This window comes from the organism of the source record quoted next, unplaced genomic scaffold (assembly GCF_019419815.1).
Source record: "Pyrus x bretschneideri cultivar Hongxiangsu unplaced genomic scaffold, Pyrus_bretschneideri_v1 Contig32, whole genome shotgun sequence".
Classification (NCBI taxonomy): Eukaryota; Viridiplantae; Streptophyta; class Magnoliopsida; order Rosales; family Rosaceae; genus Pyrus; species Pyrus x bretschneideri.
In genome coordinates this window covers 921,912-946,065 of record NW_025999635.1, presented here as the reverse complement: position 1 = coordinate 946,065, position 24,154 = coordinate 921,912, and the positions used below count along the sequence as shown (strand labels likewise).

Genomic DNA, 24,154 nt, shown 5'->3' with positions numbered 1-24,154 from the left:
CCATGTCTGGTCCAGCTCACACCACTACCAGTAGCACCCTTTCTTCATGCCTCCTTTTATTATTTATTTAGGGGTGTGTGGATTTTATTTCTTACACATTCCTTGGTAATTTTTATCCGTTGATTTTCTTTAATTCATCTAATCTGACGATCGAAAATTAGAAAAATGTGTGAAAAGTAAAATGGGATATATTAATATCAAATCCCTTTATTTATTTCTTTCTTTCTTCTTTCTCCCCTCAAATCTTACCTTTTTACTTGCTGTACCCCCCATCCCAAAAGTCTCTGTTGGTCAATGGTCAAAAGGAACCCATATTTATGAACTGACGAATTATCCCTGTTGGTGTACAGCTGGCCACGTTATAATCCACAGAGAAAGAGAGAAAGGGTTGGGGGGTTTTGAGAGATTCGGCCGGCAAACCTCCTCACGTGGGACCAAAACTGGTTTGCCAAGAGATGACAGAGCCGAGTCCGATCGGAATTTTTTTTTAGAATCTCGGAGATTTATAAATCGTGTTCGTTCATCGTATATCGTACGGTTAGAAATTATCTTAAATATTTTTATTTAAAATTAAACATAAATAATACCTGATAAAGACTGATCGCATGATGTAAAATGAATGAACACGATTTATAAATTTCTAAGATCCTCACCGAAAAAGATCCGGAGAGGATCCTGTTGGGACAGAGCCACCGAGCACCCTTCATGCTCTTTATATTCCCACGTCTCTACTCCGTTTGTTGTCTGAAATGTTTGAAATTTCTCTGGTCGAATATCGAAAGAAGTAAAGAAGGATACAAAAAAAAAAAAAAAAAAACCTCTAAAATTTTGGTTAAATCGACATATTTCGTCTATATTTTCGTCATATTAGTTAAATATCGAAGATATAAACAATGCATCTTACTATTTGTATTGTATTTATTATTTTAGTTTTAATGTCAAATAACCTAATTTTTTGTTTTCATAACATTGTGCGTCCAATATTAATTCTTAAAGATAATAAGAACTTTAGGTACTTTTGTTTTATCTTTCGCTCAATCCTCAGAGTCTTCTCATTTCAGGGCTTGCTCAACCCTAAATTCATTCACGTTAATTTGTAAAAATATGTGTGACATTCCACATCGGCCAGGGGAGTGATCCTAATGTATATTCTCATCTCTACTTAGCAAGAGCCTTTGGAGTCACAGCTCGGGTCCGAGACTCGAATAGCGAGAAGGGGCAGAGCAATCCCATATGGTTGACCCACTGGAAGTTGCTCGTGAGTTCCAAAACAAACCGTTAGGGAATGGTAAGCCAAAGCGGACAATATCGGTACGTGGTGGGGGGGCCGGGAATGATCTGCCCCGGCGGGATGTGACAATTTGGTATCAGAGCCTAACCCTGGCCGTGGTGTGCAGACGAGGACGTCGGGCCCCTAAGGGGGGTGGATTGTGACATCCCACATCACCTAGGGGGAGTGATCCTTATATGTATAATCTCATCCCTACCTAGTACGAGGCATTTTGGGAGCTCACTGGCTTCGGGTTCCGTAGGAACTCCGAAGTTAAGCGAGAAAGGGGCTAAAGCAATCCCATGATGGGTGACCCACTGGGAAGTTGCTCGTGAGTTCCCAAAAACAAAACCGTGAGGGAATGGTAAGCCCAAAGCGGACAATATCGTGCTACGGTGGTGGAGCGGGCCCGGGAAGTGATCCGCCCCGGGCCGGAATGTGACAATTTGGTATCAGAGCCAATTCCTAGCCGGAAGTGTGCCGACAAGGACGTCGGGCCCCTAAGGGGGATGGATTGTGACATCCCACATCAGCCAGGGGAGTGATCCTTAAATGTATATTCTCATCTCTACTTAGCACGAGGCCTTTTGGGAGCTCACTGGCTTCGGGTTCCGTAGGAACTCCGAAGTTAAGCGAGAAAGGGGCTAGAGCAATCCCATGATGGGTGACCCACTGGGAAGTTGCTCGTGAGTTCCCAAAAACAAAACCTTGAGGGAATGGTAAGCCCAAAGCGGACAATATCGTGCTACGGTGGTGGAGCGGGTCCGGAAAGTGATCAGCCCCGGGCGGGGATGTGACAATATGTTTTCACATGAAATGTAAGATTAATCTCTAAAATAGACGAGATGTTGATTAAATCAGTTAGTCAGGTTAATGTTCTTTTTTTTTCATTCAAATTTGAATCTTCATCGCTGTAAATGAGAATAGTTTATAATATTTGCTTTTTTAAAAAGTAAAACTCTAAACAATGGCCTATTCTGAATGAAGGAATTATTGTCTTATTTGGATAATTGACTTTTGTATCTTTATATATAGATGGAGAAGACAAATTTAATAAAATATTCATAATACCAAAAAATGCTCATCTCTTCTTACAACTTTTAAAAAGAACAATTCATTAAATAAGAAACATTAGTAAAATAATTAAAAGAAAACAACGCCACGTAAAGCGAGTAACTAACCCTTTTTTAAAATAAAATAAAAAAATCATCTAAACTGTAAATTAAATAATTTTTTTTAATAAAATTCAAAAAATAATAAAAATTAAACAAAAAAAAAGTAAATTGTCACATGCGTTAGCGCAGCAAAAGGCTAGTGAGAAGAAAATGTGACGGCCTCCTTCATTAACGCCACTAATTACCCTTAGAAACTGCCCTTGTTTTGGGATTAATCTTTGCAGCCATGTTTGATCGCATAGACAGACAGGGACATCAAACAATGTTGCGAGAAAAAACGTGTGTCCTATCATCTTTCATAAACTAACTAATCTACTTCCATGTCAACGAAACTTCTAACACATTTTTTTCCTCAGCTATTTGAGTTTATTTACATGATGACAATGACTGCATTTGATTGACTATAATGTTTAATTGCGACAAAAGAAACTGTTAAAATATTGTCTGATTAGGATAATTGTAACATCTCACATCGTCTAGGGAAGTGATCCGTCCCGGGGCAGGATGTGACCATTAGTATCAGAGCCTAACCTTGGTCGCGTGTGTGCCGACGAGAACGTTGGACCCCTAAGGGGGGTGAATTGTAACATCCCACATCGCCCAGGGGAGTGATCCTTAAATGTATGTTCTTATCCCTACCTAGCACGAGGCCCTTTGGGAGCTCACTGTTGGGTTCCGTAGGAACTCCGAAGTTAAGCGAGAAGGGGGCTAGAGCAATCCCATAATGGGTGACCTACTGGGAAGTTGCTTGTGAGTTCCCAAAAACAAATCGTAAGGGAATGGTAAGCCCAAAGTGAACAATATCGTGCTACAGTGGGGATGAGAATATACATTTAAGGATCACTCTTCTAGGCGATGTGAGATGTTACAATAATTATTACACTAAGTTAATTGACTATGGCACAAACTTTTGTCCCAAGCACACCAATGTAACCATAGATAGTCGACTAATAGATCGTAAACCAAAAACTTAGGATTCATGGTTTTGTAAGAAATGTCCCGTGTTTTGTTCGGAATCAGAGAGAGTCTCGTACTTCTGTTAGCGAAGGTACACAAATTTTCCTCAAGGAAGAGAGCTTCAATTTAGAATTCATAGTGGGTCCACGTGATCAAACAGTTAATATTTATGAAATTAAACTTATGCACATCAGATCAGACGGTTTCTGTCCTTTGACCGTATCGTTGCGTACAAAAAATTTCGATGCATGATCTAGTCATGTATGATATACGTGCATGCAGACACAGAGCAAGCAGTTTCACTCCAAAACCACAACTTTGCCATTTTTGGGGCCAGTCCCCAAATTATGCAAAACACTGCTTTGTGAACTAAAAACTCATTTAAATGACGGTTGTAACCTTTTACATACAACTGAATTTTATCAAACAAGTTGATTAAGTATGGATAAATAAGCCAAACAGTTAATAAAAATAATAAAAAATAAAAGGCAAAAAGATTTTAAAAGAGATCCATGTCTTCCACTTCAACGTAGGGGTGCAACTCAAGTGGGTTAGATGAGTTGGAAGGTCAACCTAATCCTAACCTAATTTTTACAATTCGGGCTCGGGTTTGGGTTGGGTTTCATTCAAGTTCATTTGAGCTCGGGTTTAATTGGGTTAGGGTTTACTTGGGTTGAGTTTTGCCCAACTTTTTCAAGTTTAATCTTGTAACAACTTTATTTCCAAGAATTCCTAAAAAAATTAAGCCAAGTAGCATCAAAGCTAGCTAACTCTAAATTCATAAATCAATCTACTATAAAGCTTTAGGATTTAGAGACTACGAATATGATGACTAATCAAAGGCTCATATTCTCTAAAAGCTTAAGTAATTATAAAGGGTAATTTATTAAAAAAAAATATTAGAAAGGGCGTTGGTTTTTTTATTTGACTCACTTGGGTGTAGTATGAGCATTAATTGATATGGGTTACAATCTGGTTAGATTGGGTTTGATTAGTCAGGTTGGGTTGGGTTGGGGATGGACGGGGAAATGATCAACCCAAGTCAACCCAATCAATGAACAGGTTGAAATTGGGTTGGGTTCGGGCAGATTATAACTGAAAAAACCCACTTGTTTGGGTTTAAAGTCGGATTGGATATGGGCGGATTCGAATTGGCCCAACCAAGTTGCACCCCTACTTCAACCCTTCACCCCTTCTCCTTCTTCCACGAATTAAAAAATATATATGTATTAAAAAATGATTTTACGTATAGTGATGTTTTTTTTTCCAGTTGTAATCAACAAGGTCTTAAGTTCAACACTCAATAGATTATCAAATGATAGATTTTGTTAGATTAGATATTAGATTAGCCACTGACGGAGTTCAAATTCATGCCGTCATGCAATGGCTGAACTTATTTCCACCAATGTGATAACAAAATTTATTGTTTGACAAAAACACTCAACATATTACTTTTGTATTTGTCATTTAAAGTCCACATCTTTTAGGTTTTTTTTATTGAATAAATGCTTTATTAACGGAAAGGGATCATCTTCGGATCCCTTTCACCAAGTCCATCCATCTGGACCATTGAAATTTGATCCAACGGTTAAAATTATTATAACTTTTAAAAGGGCCCCCTGTTTGTAGCCATTAGATCAAATTTCAATGGTCCGGATTGGTAGACTTGGTGGAAGGGATTCGGAGAGGATCCCTTTCCTTTATTAACCATCATGGAATAGTATAAAAATAAAATAAAATAAAAAAACCAATCAAAAATTAAAACATGAAAATCAGGAACTAAAATCTGGTCTCATTTAAAGGCAAGCAGCAAGCTACTTGATTAAACATCACAAAACTTAAAACAAAAGGTGTACAAAAATATTAGTTGTTCCGAACCTTGAAGATATAGGTTGCATGCGGGTACAGGTGATCATGTCCAAAACACACAAAAATGTACTGTCGTATTTGTATCCAGCGCGTGAAGGTGTTCTGGAGCCCATATCGGATCCGTCGACTGCCTTTCTTTCTAGGACTGCACGTCATGTAAGTCCGTCTCATTAAAAATACGTGGGGACCACCCATCTAACTTACGGCGTCTGGCTGTCTCTTTGATAATTGGTTCTTCCATTTTTGTAACATGTTCCCACGCGTCAACCAGGCGCATGGGTTCACGCGCAAGTAATTGGTAAATATTAATATTTTACCACATATATTTTTTAGAAAATGGAGAAATTAATATTCATGCAGTAAAAAGAAGGAAACAGAGCGCTAGTTGTACTACTTCGTATGCTTTAGATGTATATATGACTTATCACTGTGAGAAAAGAAATATACAAAATCGATGAACAAAAGTTTTGTAGAATTGGATATTATGCACAAAATCGTGAGCACTTGTTGTACTAATTATATACGACAATTGTAACTAGTTCTTTTCGCGTGTACCTAATCACCTGAGAAGAGAGACATACATAACCGATGCATAAAAAATCTTAAAATATTCGCGAACATGTGTAACGCTTTAATACACTTAATCAGAGGTTTAAAATATCTGAATTTACAATGCACGTGTCACTTGAGAAAAGAAACATACAAAACCAATGAACAAAAGTTGTGTACAACTGGATATTGTGCACAAAATCGTGGGTGCTAGTTGTACTAATTGTATACGACAATTGTAACTAGTTATTTTCGCGTGTACCTTGTCACGTGAGAAGAGAGACATACATAACTTACACATAAAAAATCTTAAAATATCCACGAAGACGTATAACGTTTTAGTATGCTTAATTAGAAATTCAAAATATCTGAATTTACAACTCGTCTCATAATTTACCTTCACCTAAACAAAAGAGAGCCACATCAAATTCCCCACCCACATCCAAAGAGAGAAATGAGTTTATGAGTCATTAGTGTGTGCTCACTCAGGCCTCAACAAAGTCTTCTCTCTCTTTGCCTCTCTGTTTTTCTCCAAATATTTTATTACCTCCACCGCATTCCCTTACAGTGCTTCCACTCCTCCCCCCTTATATACCCTCCCTCCTTCCTCTCCCCCTAAAACCTCCCCACCCCTCCCTCCCTCCCTCCCTCTCCTCCCCTCTCTCTAGCTTAAGTTTTTCTGAATAAACACAAACACAGTAGTGCCAAATTACAAGAAGCGTTATTTGGAGGATATTATTTGCATTGCCGTGGTGGTTTTTTTCCGGGGGCAAGAATGACAATGAGCTACAACGTCACTCACGGGCAGTTCGGTGACACCACGCTGACCAAAGTCTTCGTCGGAGGGCTGGCGTGGGAGACTCCCAAAGAGGCCCTGAGGGAGCACTTCGAAAAGTACGGCGAGATCTTGGAGGCCGTCATCATCTCCGACAAACTCACCGGCCGATCCAAGGGCTACGGTTTCGTGAGTCTTCTATTTTCTCTCTCTTTTGGCAACTTTGATAATAATATTACTGTGGTGGTGATCGGTGGTTTTTAATGATGTTTTTCTATAATGTAACGCGTAGGTGACCTTCACGGAGCCCGAGGCGGCTAAGAAGGCTTGTGAGGACGCCACGCCGGTCATCAACGGCCGCCGTGCCAACTGCAACCTCGCTTCCCTCGGGGCTCGCCGCCCTAGGTCCGCTTCAAACACCACCCCTCCTCCTCAACGAGGTATATATATTACAATCTACAATATCTGATACATTATCGATATTCACTAAGGTGGGATTTTCATCTGACATTGCATCTAAATGATTATTATGAAGGATCCAACGGTGGGGGAGCGAGGTGCATGTCACCTGCAAATCACGTGCAGTGGTACTACCCAGCACCAACAGGGACTCCGACGACTACCCCATTCCACCACCAGCATCACCAGGCCGTTCCATTTTATGGGTATTTTACCAATATTTCCACGCCACTAATTCCCCATTTTATTTTTGGTACGTCTGTTAAATAATGCAAACAATTAAGGGAAATAAAACGATTTTATTTTCTCTCTTTTCAGCTACTCCCCCACATACATTGCTCATGATATGAGTTACCATCATGTAAGTAATGTGTTTTCCAACTTCAATCTTCTTGTCGTGTTTTCTATGTATTTATGGCTAAAACTACTGTTGCAGAAAAAGAAGTCAAACTTAAGTGCAAGTATCGAGCATAATATTATGATTAACTGATCTAACTTACATTTATGTTTGTGACTTAAACTAAATTGAATTATTTGAGGGGTCAATGTGATTTGATACTTGTTCTTCATATGACAATGGTGAATTTGCAGAAGGTGGGCCACACAGGTGGAGCTTACATGAACGGGCCCTACTCTGCTGCTCAAGTGTACCCAGCACAGCCTATGGTGGGACACAACACTATGATGCCAATGTATCCTCTCTACCAGTACCACTATCATCACCAATCACATACAATGGGCTTACCTGCTCACATCTACTCGCCAACCACGGCCGCACATGTGGCCGCAGTCCCAACCATCATGTCCAAACCAGCATCCATTGCTCCTAACACAGGTAGATAGATGGTTGATGCACTGATCTTACGGTGTACTTGCTCACATGCTAAAATGTTCTACCTAGTCAGTGTCCCCATATGGGAACGTGGAAAAAAATAATTGCCAACTCTAATTTTGGTGAACTCACGTGGCTTGAACATGGTTATTGGACTTTTGTTCGTATTTAAATCCAAATAATTTTTCAATTGTTAAGATTAAGCGTTTTAGATACGTCAAGAATGAAGTGATTTCACACTCGCATTTTTTCTTCCTGCATCTCATCCAATTTAGTATACGGAAACAAAGAAATTAGTGCATCAAGAAAAGAAAAAAAGAAGTATGAAATCACTATCCGGTTTAGCTAGTGTACGTGATGTATTGATGTGAAAGTAAAAATGTCATGCATGAATGAAATGAGAAACCTTGAAATAACATATAAGAGGTTTTATGGTCGAATCTCAATATTTTTTATGATATCAAAGCGGGTTGATCCATGTGTGAAACTTGACAACCACACGTAATCTGCGTCGCACAAGTTGTGTTGCCCATTTGTTTGGCTTCAAAATTTGCCCATGTTAAGGGGGCTTGTGTCACCTCAATTTTCTTCGCATAATACTAGTTTAAAATGTTATATAAGGCTCAAAACATGGTAAACAGGACAAGTTTTGGCTATTGATTCATTTATATCATATTGATATGAAACCTTGTAGCGTTCACGTACTATATTATGAACAAATGATTATGTTCAATACACAATATAATACGAATGGATTCATAATATCACGTAACAGTGTTACAGCGAGACCAAAATTATTTGTTTTCATTCCAAGTTGGCATTTTTCTTCATTAAATCCAAGTAGATATTGTAGATTCCATATATTGGTAGTAGTTTAAGGCAATTAATTAATTAATTATATTTGTTATGAATAGATATAAACTGATTGCTAGAGAAACAGTGTGCTTGGCTGTGGAATAGCAGATGCAGTTGGCAGAGAAGAGGACGAGAGCTTTAAGAAAGTGAAGGGCATGCACTGCAGTACTCATTCAAATTAGTTGGCAAAATAACAAAAGGGGGAACGTGGTGGCCGCACAGAGCAACATTATTATCTCTGATCTGTTGTAGCTCTTTCTTTCCAATTAATTTATTTTTATTAATTTAATTTTTAATTAATTCCATAAGTGTTCTTAATTAATTTAGGTGTTTCTGATAAATTCTTTCATTCTCCTCTCTCTCTCTCTCTCTCTCTCTCTCTAACATATCCATCTCAGCTTGAGCTGTGAACCCTTCAACCAAAACAATGTAACAGAGAAGTCATTGTATGCATGTTCTCTCGATTGCCCACATCTTGTGGGTTGCTTTTCATGGCTTCATTCGACTTTTTCAGCATGAACTCGCTCTTTCTCACTTGAATCTTATGTCCATGGAGTATACATCTCTTTGTGTTTACAACGCTGGTTGTGTTATCGTTTTTATAGACATAAAATATAATGTTCCAGATTGTAGGACAAATTCTTTGCTCGGGCACTCGCACAACATAAAGAACTATTCGATACTTCAACATGTTCAAGCCAGTGCAATTTCTATTCATGTATTGGGCTGATTTGAGTTGCGGAGTATGCAGACAATAAGTGTAAAATCAATTAGTTACAGATATGATACCAACTTAGGGTCACCAATTACTGAGTGTATACCGCTTTTGTTTTATCTCTCTCGTTGTATGACTTATCACTTTTCCATTTTGAGCCATATATATTTCAATCTTCTCTTAACTTAATTATGAAAAGTCTAACCGACCTTACTACTCTTCTTAGAGTGAACCAAATTCGAGAATATTGCAGTCAAAATACTTATTTACTTTTGAATTAAAGGATAATAAGAAAAGATTTATATCTCAGTTTGGAGTAACGTTAATTGAAGTCAAAATACTTATTTACTTGTGAATTAAAGGATAATAAGGCAAGATTTATATCTCATTTTGGAGTAATGCAAGAGAAACCACATATTTATATTATATTATATTGGTGTACCATCACATGTGGTAATTGATGCATACAACTGAGTCATTGACATCCATGAGATGAATTCAATCATTGACGTGGCATGCACATCAGATGGTACAAAAATGTGGTATCCTTAACATTTTTCCTTAGTTCGTTGTATCTAAAGTATTGTGTTTGATTCTCTACTCTCTAAATAATTATTAAGTAAAAAAGGAGAACGAGAAGTGATTTGGTGTCCACTGACTTTATTCGTAACAATATGCTGCTCTCTATGCATCCAAATTTGAATCCACATTTCCGTAATTCAAATTAACTTAGTATACCCTTGAAAAACAGTTAAATGGCTCAATAATTTGGGCTCCTAATAAAACATCCAGCCCAAGTACATAAAGTACATGTGAGAAGGATGAGCAGGCCCAATTATTAAATCCCAGACGCCGAGCTAAGAAGTAACACCTATGGGCTAGTTTTTTTCTAAATAAAAAACAAAAAATAGTCAAAGATCCCATAAAATTGAAGTACGTCATCTGGATTGGCTTTGATGATGATGTCATTTTTTTTTTTTTATGAGTGAGGATTCTCGTTAGATCTTCTTATCTCGAGAATTTTTAAATTATGTTTGTTCATTGTTCATTGTGCGATAAAATATTATTATCAATTTTTATTTAAAATTAAATATAAACATTGTTGGATGAAGACTGATTACACGATATACAATGAACGAATATAATTAGAGGATTCGTGAAATCCTCGTTAAAAGATCCGGCGAGTCTGTAATTCTTTTATAACTAGAGCCACATGTTTCTTTGTCAGGGTCACTACTAAGCCAGCTGTCATCAATTGAGGATAGCCTAATAGTACTATTGAACTCTTTTTTTTTTTTTTTTTTTTTTTTTTTTTTTTAATAAGCCGAATTCACTTTTCGTGAGGTACTTCGAAGTCCCAAAAAAATTAAGAAAAATTGGTCAACAATTGCTACAAAAATTTATGATTTGATTTTGCTTGACATGATTTCGAGCTTCTTTTTTTATGATTTTTATTTAACAATTATGATTCTTTTTCATCACTTTTTATACCTTCACTTATTCTTTTCCACACGTCAGCCATTGGTTGGCCATTTTTTTAATCTCCGTCGGTGTTGAAAATCATCTCATGGAAAAATTTGATGCTCATGGTTTGTTGATTCAATAGGGTTTGAATGAAATCAACAAAAAAAAAAAAATGAAATAAAGCTCGTTAAATATGTGGCACAATTTTAAGCAATTAGATTTCTCCTGAATGATCGAGGAAATGAGATCAACCTCCTATACTAAACTATTTTTAATTGAGGTCCTTGGAAATACAGCCACGTGGATAAAAATCAGAAGAACCTTGATAAAAAAATTAAAATGGAATAAAATTTCAATCATCTTAAACCATATAAGGTGATTATCAATTTAAATTATATTTTGTAAATTATATAATGTGGTTATTAATATTAACTAACATGTTTATTTTCTACTAATAACTCGTAATGATCTGTCTTAAATTTACCTTATATCACTGTTAAAAAAATTCGACTATTAACCCCTATATCTGGTTTGAATAAATAGTTTTAAGCATCACCCGTAAAACCAAATTGTTGGGCCTCTGCGTGCAATTTTAATTTTAATATTTCTGGATCTCCCAAAAGTACACTTCCCTTATACCCAAAATCGCGAAACCCATTTTCTCTCTCTCTCTCTCTCTCTCTCTCTCTCTCTCTCTCCCCTCCCTAAACCCACAGGCCTCAAGGCTTTAATCTTGTTCGGAAGATCTGGAGGTAAACACACACAATCACTGACCTTCGAGCTTTAAACTTTCAAATTATGTTGCTTTCACATATTCTGCTTTAATTTTCTCGATTGCATGCTTAGATTTGCTCAGTTTTGTGATTAGGGTTTATCAAATTTTCGAATTTTTTGGTAATTTTTGGAAGTGAAAAAATGAAAAGAAGTTGAAGTTGATGGTTTTGGAAAATACCCAGATAAAATCTCTCAATGGATGAGCAAAAGGATACGGATGTTGCTGTGGGTAGTGGGTCAGAGTCCACTGTGAGTGTAAGTAGACATGTAGCTGGTGAAACCCTAGCTGGGGCCGAGGCTTGTGTGAGTGAGGGTCAGGTTGAGGGGTCTTTTGTGGAGGATGTTGGTGACGATGAAGGCGGTGATTGTGAGGGGGATGATATAATGGTGGAGGTTCTGGGTTCTAATGTCTATGTTGGTGGAGTTTGCACCAATGGGGATGGGGGCGATGAGGGGGTGGGACGTGATGAGTCGGTTGAGGTTGATATGGGGTCGGAGGGAAATGTGAGATCTTCCGGAGGAGATGGTGGTAAAGTGGGTGAGCTGGATTCTGTGGCTGCAGACGTTAGTTCAACAGTTATAGAAACCCAGGTTGTTCATTTTGTGGAAGCTGAGATGGTTGTGAGGCAGGATGTGGATTTAGAGGAAGTTAATGTTTCGGATGAAAAAGCAGAGGATGCCACAGCAGAAAATGGACTTGGGGGTTCCTTCATTGGACCTGTAGGTAGTGAAACACAAGTTATCGTCAGTGAAGTAGTTGTGAGGGAAAGTGTAGAAGTTTCGGGGGTGGATTGGTGGAGGTTGTGGAACATGAAAAGAAGTTGGTTGTTGGTGAGGTTGATGCACTCAATGATTTGAAGGCACAAAAAGCTGGTGTTTCAGATGATGAAGTATGGAATCCTGGAATTGAAAAAGCTACAGTGACTGTTAATGAAGAAGGTAATCCCAAACCCTCAGGTGAACAAAGCCAAGTTTCTGCTGGTGGTGGTGATGTTGCCGGGGTGGACATTGTAGATATTCTGACTTCCAAAGTTGCAGGTAAGGAAACTGATAAAACTAACGAAAATTCGAGTAAACCAGTTGAAGAACAGCTGGTTAAGATTGAGCCAGTAGGTGGTAGCACCCATAGTGGCAGCAATGTACCTGAAAATTCAGTGTCTTTTCCTATGCCGCCTCAAGTAGTTCTTGGAAGTGACACGGGAGCAACAGGTGCACAAGATTCGGAAAAAAATCAGTTCTTGAAACCTGAAGAGAGTGTAGAGGACATGGTTCATGATATTGCTTTGGTTTCAACTACCTTATCTCTGCCAGCTCAAGTAATGCTGGAGGTGTAGTTTCAGTAACAGATGGAAGGGGCCTTTTGAATTCTGAAAAAGAACTGCACTTGAAACCTGAAGAGAGTCTAGGCAAGAACACGTTCCATGATACTGTGCTGGTTGAATCAAATACAGAGCAAGAGATGGAAAAGGACAGCCATGGTAATGGTACTGAACAGGTTGGCGTAGATGGAGCAGATCAATCCCTGGAGTCTGAAAAGTGTTTGGAAAAGTCTGCGACTGCTTTTGTTGCTCCAGTTCATCCCGATATGGAAGCAGAGAAAGTCAATGAACAAGTGAGTGATGCTGAGGGTGTATTAAATGGAGGGGAACAGATAGAAGATGAAGGGGATATTACTCCCATGGACACTGAGGAGGTTTTGGATTCTGTGACTGCAGCCGAGACCAATGTTGTGCATGAGGTAGGAGTTAAAGAACAATTTACTGATGCTGTGCTAGATGGTTTACACGGAGGGCAATACAGGGAAGGTGAAAAAGAAGCTACTGATGCTGAACAACCAAAAGCGGGTGAAGAGGAAATTCTTAAACAAGAAGCTATCGAAGGAAGCTCAGAAATTGTGCCTCAACCGAGATATGAGCTGCCACCAGAAAATCATGTGTTCTCTGCATCTGATTTAGTTTGGGGTAAAGTGAAGAGCCATCCATGGTGGCCTGGACAGATATTTGATTATACAGTTGCATCTGAGAAGGCAATGAAATATCACAAAAAGGATTGCTTTTTGGTAGCATATTTTGGGGACCGCACGTTTGCTTGGAATGAACCATCTAGTTTAAAGCCTTTTCGATCTTACTTTTCCCAGTCAGAAAAGCAAGGTAATTCAGAAGCTTTCCAGAATGCTGTCAATCGTGCACTGGAAGAAGTTTCGAGACGTGTTGGATTGGGGCTAGCATGCTCTTGCATACCAAAAGAAGTCTATGAGAAGATTAGGTTCCAGAAAGTTGAAAATGCTGGGATCTGCCAAGAATCCAGTAGAAGAGATGAAGTGGATGAATCGGCAAGTGCCAGTTCTCTTGAATGTAATAAATTGCTGGAATACATAAAAGCTTTAGCACGGTTTCCGTCTGGTAACAGTGACCGATTAGAAGTTGTGATAGCTAAGGCTCATATGTTAGCATTTTATCGCTTGAAGGGTTACTACAACTTGCCAGAATTCCAATCTTGTGGAGATATATTGGAAAACAAAGATGAAAGGATTGAGCATACAACTCCTACTGGTAAGGATGTTAAAGATACTTTCTCTGGCCCCAACATTATTACCTATTCTCACAAGCGTAAACATAATTTAAGAGGTGGCGTGTATTCTAAGGTAAAAGAAAGAAGCCTGTCTGAATTAATGGACGGCGGCTTAGAATCTCTAGACGGTGGTGATTGGTTGGATGGGAACGAAACTGGTGGTTTGGTCTCACCATCCTCTGGCAAGAGACGGAAGGGTTTTGAGTATCATGTTGATGATGATGGAAGGAAAGTTACCGTTGCAAAAGTTTCTAACACCACACCTCCCCCAAAGCAGTCTTTTAAGATTGGTGAATGTATCCAGAGAGTTGCAAGCCAACTTACAGGGTCTCCTATTGTGAAGTCCAACAGTGACAGACCTGCTGGGGATGGATCTGATGTTGCCATCCCGAGTTCTGGTGATGTCCATAGAGGGAAAACAATTGATGGAACAGAGTACTCATCGCTAGATGAATTGCTGTCACAACTTCAGTCGGCAGCAGAAGATCCGCGGAAGGATTACCATAGCTTGAAAACTGTTGTTAATTTCTTCTGTGATTTTAGGAATTCGGTAGCTGTAGGTCAGCTTCCTGTGATGGAGCATGTAGCTGTGGACAAAGTTGGTGGTAGAAAGAGGAAGTCAAATTCTGCATTTGGGATGCCCGAAACTTTTGAATTTGATGATATGAATGATACTTATTGGACAGACAGGGTAATCCAAAATGGCGCTGAAGAGCAAACACCTCGAAGGGGCAGGAAGGTTAATTATCAACCTGTTGTTCTCGCCCAACCAGAAAAATCCCCTCAAGAGGGTCGCAGGCCATACACCAGGAAGCGGTATTCCCAAACCGTTAATGCTTTGCCGCCAGAGAAACCTGTTGGCTATGTGGATGAGAATGCCCCAACAGAACTTGTTATGAACTTCTCTGAGGTGAATTCTGTTCCCTCAGAAATAAAGCTAAATAGAATGTTTAGGCGCTTTGGACCTCTGAAGGAAGCTGAAACAGAAGTTGATAGGGAGAGCAGTCGTGCTAGAGTTGTTTTCAAGAAATGTTCTGATGCAGAGGTAGCTATTGATAGTGCGGGAAAATTCAAAATCTTCGGATCAATACCTGTAAACTACCAGCTCAATTATACTCCATCTCAGCTCAACTATACTCCGTCTATCCAATTTAGCATTTCTCCCAGTGCCACAACCCATGATCAGGAGATGCAACTTGTTCTTTCCTCCCATGATCATGAGATGCACCTTGATCTCTCCGCCCACGACCAAATGCAACTTGATCTTTCCACCCACGACCATATGCAACTGGATATGCAACTTGATCTTTCCTCCCATGACCAGATGCACCTTGATCTCTCCACCTTCGATAACCTGTGAAGTTGTCAGGTAATAATGGACCTGGATTAAATTTCATTGCACTGATCTTTGAAATTCTGCTTAAGCTTGCTTAGCTGCAAACTTTCAACTAGGTTTGTAGCATTTAAAGGTTTTATTTCTTTAAAAATGAAAACGAAAAACTATAGGAAGTGAACAGATTCACGGGTTTGGGGAATTAGGAATTAACAAAGGCCTTATTACGCCCTGGTTCGTGTCAAATAGTTACCTGTGCAGAGTTTCTTTTTTCAAATTCTTTTGTTTGGTGGGGGAGGTGAAGTTTAAAGAATGACATTGTGTCCTGAATTTCTGTAGTTGTTTCCAAATCTATACTTGGTATCGGGAGAGAGATAACTATGTATATCGTTCCATATCAGACTGAATTTGGTCTTACTTTTATGTGCCCTGGCACTTGGACCGATGTATGGGAATAAGGTTTTACAGCATGTCGCATAAAGAATAATGCGCAAATTTTACTCTATATCCTTCTTTGATAGTATGCAATTATCTGATGTATTCTTCTACTTCCGATTTTTCACAACTTTGGTTTTGTAGTCTTCTATCTGGTATCAATTTGTTTCAATAGTTAACTTTTCTTTTGCATGTTTAATTGCAGGGAGAGTAAATGCTGAAGAAGAAAAAAGAGAGATAGCAATCATAGCGTGCGGGTATATATGCCCTGGGAAGCCCTTGGATGAGCACAGCTGAATCGGCTGCTGAAGGAGGTAACCAGACCGTGTATTCATCTGGTTGTCGTGAATTTAATCTGTGCCAAGTGTTCTTGCTGTTTTCTAGTCACGAAGATGCCTGTTTTTTGCTTCCTTCTGTACTCTTATGCATGTTAGGGTTCTTTGTTTGAACGTATAGCAGAGGTCGCTGATCCTTCCTTGATGGCTGCAATTGTGGCATCATTTTGTATCGATGAATAGGGCCAAAAGATCGTGTATGATTGTGCATTATCCCTTGTTGAATAACGGTGATACCGATAAATTTTTTGAAAACCATGCTGATTACTGGAGGGTTCTGAGGGTCGTTTGGGCGCTCGGAAACTTGGGAGTTTCAAACAGCGTGTTAGAATTCTAAGTTTAATGCTTGGGGGAAAAAGTAGCATGCTTTTGCGTTGTGATGTGTGTGTGATACATGTATGTGTGCGCCTTCTCTTCCCGTGGTTGCAAAGCACGATATGCAGAGAGTCCATTCTCACTTCGTTCCCATCCGTCGGTATAATGTTACCATCGTGGAGGTTTTTCTCCGATGCCGGTTAAATCTTGGGTGATGTGAGTGAATTATCTAGCAAGATTATGGCCGACTTGTGGTGGCTGTCGTGCGTTTTTATTTCCTGGGCTGGTATTTTACCCAGGTGGGCGATAGCATACTTTTTCTGCTTGTTCAAGGGTATAAATATTCATGATCCAACAAAAACTAAAATAACCTCATCAATAAAAGGAAAACGTTACTTTTTCCACTTTTATTTTTGGGTGGTAAATTATATAAATTGTTGACCAGTTTTTCGTAGACTTATGGTTGACTATATAGGAAAAGGATCCTCGCCGGATCCTTTTTCTTAGGGATTTGTGATAATGACCGTTCATTATATATCGTGCGGTCAGTTTTTGTTAGGTACTATTTAATTTTAATTTAAAATTTTAAATTTAAAATGATTTATGATCGCACGATGTACGATGAAGGGTTATGATTCACGGAAGGATCCTCACTGCATCCTTTTCCGACTATATATTCATCGTCGGAATATTGCATGCAAATAAAATGGTTGATTTTCTACCCAAAAGTCTGTACAAATAAACACTACTAAATCAGGCGTTTCTTTCAGTTTCGGTATGTCCAATAATCGCTTGTTAATTGATTCTCAACAAAAAGTTTTGATTTTCCTCGTGTGAATTCACTCTCCACCTCTCTGTCTCTGTCTCTCTCTCTCTCTCTCTCTTCAAGAACACAAATACCCAGTAGTAATCTTCACTAGAAGAAGCTCCAGAACAACAGAGATGTCCTCCAATGGCGATTTTCAACAACTTACCTTCCCAGGTCCTCTCTCTCTCTCTCCAAGAAACTCATCTCTTTTCATGTTCTTTAAATTCTGTTTATTTTTTGCTGCATTTTCCAAGCAACCAATGATGCCCAGTTCGCGTAAATGTGGCAATTTGGGTACTCAAACAAATTCTCACCGCAGATATTTTAGAGCCTGTTTGGTATCTAACTTGAGAACGAAACTAAAAATTTTAATTTTTTCTAAAAACACATGTTTTGATTTAAAAATTTTAAATTCAAAACCTTGTTTGGTATGCATTTTCTGAAAACTAATCCAAACAGAAAAAGTCAAACGCCCAGCCCAAGCAATTACCCGACCACTTCATCCCTCCCATCCCCAGTGGCTAAAGACCAATTTCCTGACCACCGCATCCTTCACTTCCCTAGCGGCGACTCATTTGGCTATTTTACCAACTCCTTACTCCAAACTCGCGCTGACAAAGGCTAATCATGTTGGCAATCTCAAACCTGAGATCCAACGACCATAGGGAAGATTTGGTGGCTATGGTGGATGCAAGTGAGAAGAGATAAGATTGAAGAGGCAACAGAGAAGAGAGGAATGAAGAGGCCGGAGAGATCGATTTGTCTTGGCCGGAGGGAGAAGGATAGAGGTGGTGGCTATGGTGGTTATAAACGGGAAGGGATTGGAAAGGCAACAGAGAAAAGAGGATTGAAAAGGGAAGAAGGAAGGGAGTACATCGAATGGGAGAGTTCGATTAGGGTGTTGGAGCCTGAGGAGCTGCTTGAGACCATGAATTCATGAACCACGGGCAATGCCATTAACTATCAGGGGCATGATGAAGAAATGCTCTTACCTTCGGAGTCTTTGGAACGCGAAAGAACACGGAGAGTTAACCGGTGTAGCTTTCGTAAAAGCCTGGCTTGGGATAATGCCTTTTTCACCAGTGCAGGTATATGTTAATCGGGTTGAAAATCGTTATACATGTGCTTGTTATGAACATTTTCTTGCTGCACAAGTTTGAAACTTCTGATTGGTTGCTAGTGCTCAGGGGTTTTGGATCCTGAGGAATTGTGTATGGTTAACAGATGATTCAAGAAATCCGAAACGAATCAGCTTCCAGGGATTCAAGAAGTCTGGAGGTCTGCTGAGTCAATGACTACAGTTCATAGTGGATGTTCCTCTTTGATGGCAAGCATTGAGTTTGAGCTTTTTGATGACAACAGATCATCTGCGCAGAAACCGACTAGTTTACCCAGTGTCACGACTTCAAGTCTCAAGTCGAAAAAGAGGAAGAGGCCTGCAAAATGTTCGCCGTACGTATACACTGGCCTTGCTAATAACAAGTGAACCTCACCTTTGTATTTTTTTATGTGCTTTGTGTAAACATGTCCTTGTTTTGCGTAAAAATTTTCAGCTTCCAAGAATCCTGACGCTTCTCCTCGGATGAGGGTAAGTTTCTTTCGTTATAATTTTTGTGAGTAATCATGTTTCTGAGGTTATTTCAGGATGAATATGTCTGTTTTGGCATTCAGATGAGAGCCATGCCAACCTCCCAAAGGCAAAGTCTTAATGCGCGTGGACCGGAGAAATGAAATGAACCTTGCTGCTGTAAGTAGGAAACTGAACTCATCAGCATCTCGCAAACCGTCAAAGATATCTAGCCGGATTAATTAATCTTATGCACCTGCAGCGAAAAGGGCTTGTTTGGGTGGAGATAATGAAAAATGGAAACTGCAAAAGCTGCCCCTGGTAAGAAGGAAGATCAAGTAAAACGCTAACCGGAGCGCACACAGTTTTTCATTTTAAAATGCCTTGCTTAGGAGTATCGTGCAGCATCACCAATACTATTACACCGCCCCCAAAGACATCTCCATTTTGTTCTCCCACTGCCACACACGAGTCTCGGGTTTATAGTTCTTCCTTATTCAGTAATCTCCATTGTACTCGAGGAGCAAAAATGATTCCTCACTTGTCAGTTTGGCCTCCCGTGGTTTTACCATGGGAACTCCTTCGAAATCCACAATGAAAAACAAAGGTGAACTGGAAACTTCTTGTCACCCATCCACTCTAGTGCGCACGCCGCAGTCTTCCCCTTATCCATCACCTGCTAGTTCCCTTGTTGGCTGGTCCTCAGCATCCTCATCAGCGTCTGCGAATCAAAGATTGAAGAAGTCTGAGGTCGGTCTGAATACTTTCATCAGCGGACAGGCTTTTTTTGAGAGTGATGTCTCTCGGGAATCAATTCTGGAGAGTCATTCACATGATCAACCATGCATTGGACATGGAAATCAAGAAGCAATGCTCTTGAATCCACGCGAGGGAAATATGTCAATGGGAGGTAGCCCTATGGATCCTAACAGTGTTTCTAAACATATCAGGCCCTCATGTCTCCGAGCGCCATCTCCAAAGATTGGCTTTTTCGACAAGGTTAGTTTATATGCATTCTTCATTATTCTTGTACTAACTGAATGGTTTCAGTGTTTCAAATTCGCTATATGCTGTTGAGAAAAAACTCCTCAATTGACAGGAGATTTCTTTGGTGAGATCAAGCGTGCATTCTCCTGCAGGAAGTCACAAGGATTAATGTTGGTGCCATTGATCTTGGAATTGGATTAATGTTGTGCAGTGAAAGAGGAGATCGAAGGCAAACAAGAGTGCATGTCATTGCCTAATAATCGACGATCACCAAAGGGAAATGATAAACACGCATTATTTTTAGCTTCTTATGCAACTCTATTTAATAATATCAGTTGTTTTTGGACGATTTATCAAATTCGATTGCCAAAAAATAAAGAGTGATGTGTAAGAAGGTAAAAGAGTGTGAAAATCACTTCTCTTCACTAATAATTAAGTATTTGGAACTATTAGGTATTACAAATTCTTCATGAGATATGTAACAAAAAGTGAGCGCTATTGTTAGCACTTTAAAAAAGTTTTGTTATTGAAAAGTTATTTTATGAGCCTCAAAGCACAATTTTGATTTTTTTTCTTCTTAAGAGTGTATGACGACATTTTTAAAATGTCAATAACAAGTCACTATTTGTTATACTTACTGATTTATTTACAAGTTTTGCGCTTTACTCTAATGGAGGATAATTGTAGGATGTGAATGGCTGGTCGATCAACTGTATTGTTAGTCTAGAATTTTCAATATGGATGTTGCTATCTAGATATCTTTATTTATCTCACGCACACCCTCTATTAATTATTGTTCTTTGACCATCTTCAATTATTTGATCTGACGATCGAAAATCAAAAGATGTATACAGAGGTAAAATGGTCTTTTCAATACAAGTAGCAACAATCCCAAATCCAAGTCCCGGGTCCTAAGAACAATCAAATCAATAAGCCCAACTCTCAGTCAGTCAGAAGGACACATACGTAATTTTCCACTGGTACGACACCGTACCAACTAAAGAACAACAGAGACCTAACGCTATTTAAAATCCCTCATCTCCGAATTGAAAAAGTGGAGTTTAGGGTTTTTCAGCAGCCGGCATTTTCCTCTTCGCCTCACTCCTCACAGTAGCTTCGCTGCAGTCCAGAGTCCTCTTCTCTCAGCCGCCATGGGGTACCTAACACACACACTCTCTCTATCTTTCTCTCTCTCTGCAATCTCATATTTTTACTTGGAATAAGTTTATTGGCTCGGATTGGTTTTTCCCAAGCTTTGTGTGCAGCCAAACTGAAAATTTTCATGGTAAAAATCATAGCTTTAAAGAATTTCAATTAGGGTTCATGTTTTCGCAATGTATTTCTGTGTGGTTTAATCTTTTGTTTTCAATTTCTGTTTGGTTCACTAGAAAGCATTTGAAACAAAAGAGGATTAATTTAACTGTTAAAAGAGGTCGTAACATAGTTGCTTTGAATTATGCTCGGGTCAAACCGTCAAAGAGCTAAATCAAGCTTGGACAAAGCTTAATTTGTGTTTTGATTTGGGGCAATGAGATTAGGACATGCTTTTCTAAGGAAATATGATGTAATTTGAACAAATGTGGTTGAAGCCTTGATTCTTTTATTCGAGATCAAAGCAACATTGTATTTGTTAAGGTTCATCGGTTTTGTGATCAAGCCTCGTTAAGTTTACAGGCGATATGGTGTAGCATTCGTATTATGAATGATTGGGAACGAGTAGCGGTTGCTGTATGAGTGAATTGAATTTTATGCGGGCATTGATGTTTGATTGCACCATGGGGCATCGAATGGTTCGTTTGTCATTATACTCTGAACTAATTTGAAGTTTAGTGATTTTGTTGAATGCGAGAAAGCTTGAGCAGTTGGCTCTAAATTTTTCACTTGACTGATGCCTACATGATTGCATTGAACTTAACGGTGGGGAATTTTTGCTCCGTTGTCCTTGGGATTGGATTGCATTCTTTGGCTCTTGTAAACTGGTTTTTAAGTGAATTTATTTCGAGATTAAGAGATTGTGGGTGCTATGCAGGAAAACACGTGGAATGGGAGCTGCTCGTAAGCTCAAGACCCACCGCAGGAATCAGAGGTGGGCGGACAAGTCGTACAAGAAGTCCCACCTTGGAAATGAATGGAAAAAGCCATTCTCTGGTTCATCTCATGCCAAAGGCATTGTCCTAGAAAAGATGTAAGATCTCTATCTCTCCCTCTTTCTCTCAACATTGTGTTTTGTGTTTAATTCTACGTTTAGGTTTAATTGAATGGTTTCAATTGTGGATTGTTAATGCAGCGGTATTGAGGCTAAGCAGCCTAACTCCGCTATTAGAAAGTGCGCTCGTGTTCAGCTGATAAAAAATGGGAAGAAGATTGCTGCTTTTGTACCCAACGATGGTTGCTTGAACTACATCGAGGAAAATGTAAGTCTCATCATCTGCCCGGATGTTGGATTTAATTTCAAATCTCATTTCAACGATTGTGGTCTTCATCCGCAAAGTGTATTAAATCTTGAATAACAGTCTAGGAATCCTTGGTGAATGCCCGATATCGTCTCAGTTTTCTTAACTTAGCAGTATATATGTGATGTGGTTTGCGCAGGATGAGGTGTTGATTGCTGGATTCGGACGGAAGGGCCACGCTGTGGGAGATATTCCCGGAGTCAGGTTCAAGGTTGTGAAGGTATCCGGTGTCTCTCTCCTGGCCCTCTTCAAGGAGAAAAAGGAAAAGCCAAGGTCGTAAGCTTGTCAAGGAAGCTCATCTATGCCTAAGTCTCTGTCATTGTAGCGTAGTTTTTCGTTTAGATCATAGTTGTAACAACTTATCAGTTTCTAAGCAGTTCCTGTTATTCGAATCAGGAAGCATCCGCGCGAAACAGAATTTTGGAAATGGAGGTCTATCAAAATTTAATTTCGGATTTATCTATGGTTGTTATGCTGCAATGGTGTTTCAGGAATACGATGTATTGCGTGTGCTTATAAGTAGAGGTCATCTACAAAATGGAGTAATCTCACAGTTACAACCTCCGTTAAAACATCCAGTGACCTCTAAAATTCAATCATAAATTCTACAAATTCAAAGAAATAAAAATAGATAAAACTGCTTTATCCAACATACCCACAAAATATTCGGTCGAAAATAAGTGTAATCTGATTGCGCTTAAGAAATGATGAAGAAAAAATCGAACCTTTATGAAGAAAGCGAGAGGGTCTGAGTATCGGAAGGTCCAAGCGGCGACAGGTGCGAGAGTCACGAGGCTTCCAACCCGAACGCAAGGACAAGCCGTACTTTAGCCTAACGGAAGGGAAGGATATGAAAGGTGGCGGTTCTAAAAACTATAATTGGGCGCCCAAATTTTTTTGACAGTATAATATGCAAGTTGACATTTCATCGAGTTTTGGTGAGATCTTTTGTTAAGTCATATTGCACGCCTGTCGTCATATGCCAACAACTTTCGAATGAACATGTCAATTGATGTCAATAACTTTTGAGCGAGCATGTCGACATATGTCAAGATATGCTGATCAAGTCTATCGACATATGCCCATAACAGTGCATCCAAAGGCACGAGGCTAGCAGATGCTCTACCCAGTGTCATAGAGGTAATTCGTTGATAAATTAAAGGACAACTTTAAAGGGCATCTCAAATTTTCAAAGAGCAATATCCAACTCTTCCATAGAGGATTTGGGAGCTTTAGGAGGTTAGCTGACGCACCTTACCCTAAGGTGGATCCACCTAGGAAACGGTTGAACCCAAGAGTAGTGTGTTGAAGAGAGAACTCTACTTACAAGACAACACATTACTTGCAAAAGTAAATATAAGTTTACCTTCTCTTTTTAGGTAAGAAAATGAATTAATTCAAGAGAACTTTAACGAAAAGCTCCTGGTACTGTTCATTTTAACGAAAAACCATATTTTTACACTAAAAAGGCAATCATGGTATTATTTACTTTACGCTTTATTTTGTCTTATCGTTAAAACTCAAAATTTTCAAACCATTTTCATTAGTTTTCCTTTAATTTAAAGAGAAGTCTCGGTAGCACCCAAGACTTTAATGGTGAAGCTACAGAGGAACAAGGTGGGGCGTCCCTCCCCTCGCCAGAAATTAAGCCTAGAA

At 39.2% G+C, this 24,154-nt stretch overlaps 5 protein-coding genes across 11 annotated transcripts; all 5 read left to right on the top strand.

The window, feature by feature from the left end:
* Positions 1 to 6,258: 6,258 nt before the first annotated feature.
* On the top strand, positions 6,259 to 9,012 carry LOC103966658 (probable RNA-binding protein ARP1). 2 transcript variants are annotated; one of them, XM_009379855.3, is made up of 6 exons: positions 6,259 to 6,784; positions 6,888 to 7,035; positions 7,131 to 7,260; positions 7,373 to 7,415; positions 7,646 to 7,889; positions 8,801 to 9,012. In XM_009379855.3, the coding sequence occupies exons 1-6, from the start codon at positions 6,596 to 6,598 to the stop codon at positions 8,809 to 8,811; spliced, it is 765 nt and encodes a 254-aa protein (XP_009378130.2). In that variant the 5' UTR covers positions 6,259 to 6,595; the 3' UTR covers positions 8,812 to 9,012. The 2 variants fall into 2 exon arrangements, with proteins under 2 accessions (XP_009378130.2, XP_009378129.2); XM_009379854.3 differs by having other exon boundaries at positions 6,260 to 6,784; positions 8,827 to 9,012.
* Positions 9,013 to 11,508: 2,496 nt separating this feature from the next.
* Positions 11,509 to 12,837, top strand: LOC125480112. 3 transcript variants are annotated; one of them, XM_048590401.1, is made up of 2 exons: positions 11,509 to 11,672; positions 11,877 to 12,837. In XM_048590401.1, exon 2 carries the CDS (start codon positions 11,890 to 11,892, stop codon positions 12,550 to 12,552), a length of 663 nt encoding a protein of 220 aa, XP_048446358.1. In that variant the 5' UTR covers positions 11,509 to 11,672; positions 11,877 to 11,889; the 3' UTR covers positions 12,553 to 12,837. The 3 variants fall into 3 exon arrangements, with proteins under 3 accessions (XP_048446358.1, XP_048446359.1, XP_048446360.1); XM_048590402.1 differs by having other exon boundaries at positions 11,534 to 11,672; positions 11,789 to 12,837; XM_048590403.1 differs by having other exon boundaries at positions 11,537 to 11,672; positions 11,777 to 12,837.
* A 14-nt stretch (positions 12,838 to 12,851) lies between these two features.
* LOC103966657 (PWWP domain-containing protein 5-like) lies at positions 12,852 to 16,626 on the top strand. Its single transcript, XM_048590400.1, has 2 exons — positions 12,852 to 15,634; positions 16,239 to 16,626. The coding sequence occupies exon 1, from the start codon at positions 13,154 to 13,156 to the stop codon at positions 15,623 to 15,625; it is 2,472 nt and encodes an 823-aa protein (XP_048446357.1). The 5' UTR covers positions 12,852 to 13,153; the 3' UTR covers positions 15,626 to 15,634; positions 16,239 to 16,626.
* Positions 16,627 to 18,393: 1,767 nt separating this feature from the next.
* LOC125480234 lies at positions 18,394 to 20,676 on the top strand. 4 transcript variants are annotated; one of them, XR_007260626.1, is made up of 5 exons: positions 18,394 to 18,943; positions 19,045 to 19,079; positions 19,163 to 19,238; positions 19,321 to 20,057; positions 20,158 to 20,676. XR_007260626.1 is itself a non-coding variant. In XM_048590829.1 (3 exons), the coding sequence occupies exons 2-3, from the start codon at positions 19,629 to 19,631 to the stop codon at positions 20,212 to 20,214; spliced, it is 486 nt and encodes a 161-aa protein (XP_048446786.1). In that variant the 5' UTR covers positions 19,105 to 19,238; positions 19,321 to 19,628; the 3' UTR covers positions 20,215 to 20,676. The 4 variants fall into 4 exon arrangements, 2 of the variants coding, with proteins under 2 accessions (XP_048446786.1, XP_048446785.1); XR_007260625.1 differs by having other exon boundaries at positions 19,163 to 20,057; XM_048590829.1 differs by lacking the exons at positions 18,394 to 18,943; positions 19,045 to 19,079 and having other exon boundaries at positions 19,105 to 19,238.
* Positions 20,677 to 21,045: 369 nt separating this feature from the next.
* Positions 21,046 to 22,957, top strand: LOC103966656 (40S ribosomal protein S23). The gene is made up of 4 exons (XM_009379852.3): positions 21,046 to 21,201; positions 22,075 to 22,230; positions 22,333 to 22,459; positions 22,638 to 22,957. Exons 1-4 carry the CDS (start codon positions 21,197 to 21,199, stop codon positions 22,776 to 22,778), a joined length of 429 nt encoding a protein of 142 aa, XP_009378127.1. The 5' UTR covers positions 21,046 to 21,196; the 3' UTR covers positions 22,779 to 22,957.
* The last annotated feature ends 1,197 nt before the right edge of the window (positions 22,958 to 24,154 follow it).

Excerpts from the sequence above, each read along its gene's own strand:
- LOC103966658 (XM_009379854.3), top strand. The coding sequence starts at position 6,596 with ATGACAATGAGCTACAACGTCACTCACGGGCAGTTCGGTGACACCACG. Across the intron at positions 6,785-6,887 it reads GATCCAAGGGCTACGGTTTC|GTGACCTTCACGGAGCCCGA; the intron begins GTGAGTCTTCTA and ends TGTAACGCGTAG. Across the intron at positions 7,416-7,645 it reads ATGATATGAGTTACCATCAT|AAGGTGGGCCACACAGGTGG; the intron begins GTAAGTAATGTG and ends GTGAATTTGCAG.
- LOC125480112 (XM_048590401.1), top strand. The coding sequence starts at position 11,890 with ATGGATGAGCAAAAGGATACGGATGTTGCTGTGGGTAGTGGGTCAGAG.
- LOC103966657 (XM_048590400.1), top strand. The coding sequence starts at position 13,154 with ATGGAAAAGGACAGCCATGGTAATGGTACTGAACAGGTTGGCGTAGAT.
- LOC125480234 (XM_048590829.1), top strand. The coding sequence starts at position 19,629 with ATGGGAACTCCTTCGAAATCCACAATGAAAAACAAAGGTGAACTGGAA. Across the intron at positions 20,058-20,157 it reads AGATTGGCTTTTTCGACAAG|GAGATTTCTTTGGTGAGATC; the intron begins GTTAGTTTATAT and ends CTCAATTGACAG.
- LOC103966656 (XM_009379852.3), top strand. Across the intron at positions 22,231-22,332 it reads GGCATTGTCCTAGAAAAGAT|CGGTATTGAGGCTAAGCAGC; the intron begins GTAAGATCTCTA and ends TTGTTAATGCAG. Across the intron at positions 22,460-22,637 it reads TGAACTACATCGAGGAAAAT|GATGAGGTGTTGATTGCTGG; the intron begins GTAAGTCTCATC and ends TGGTTTGCGCAG.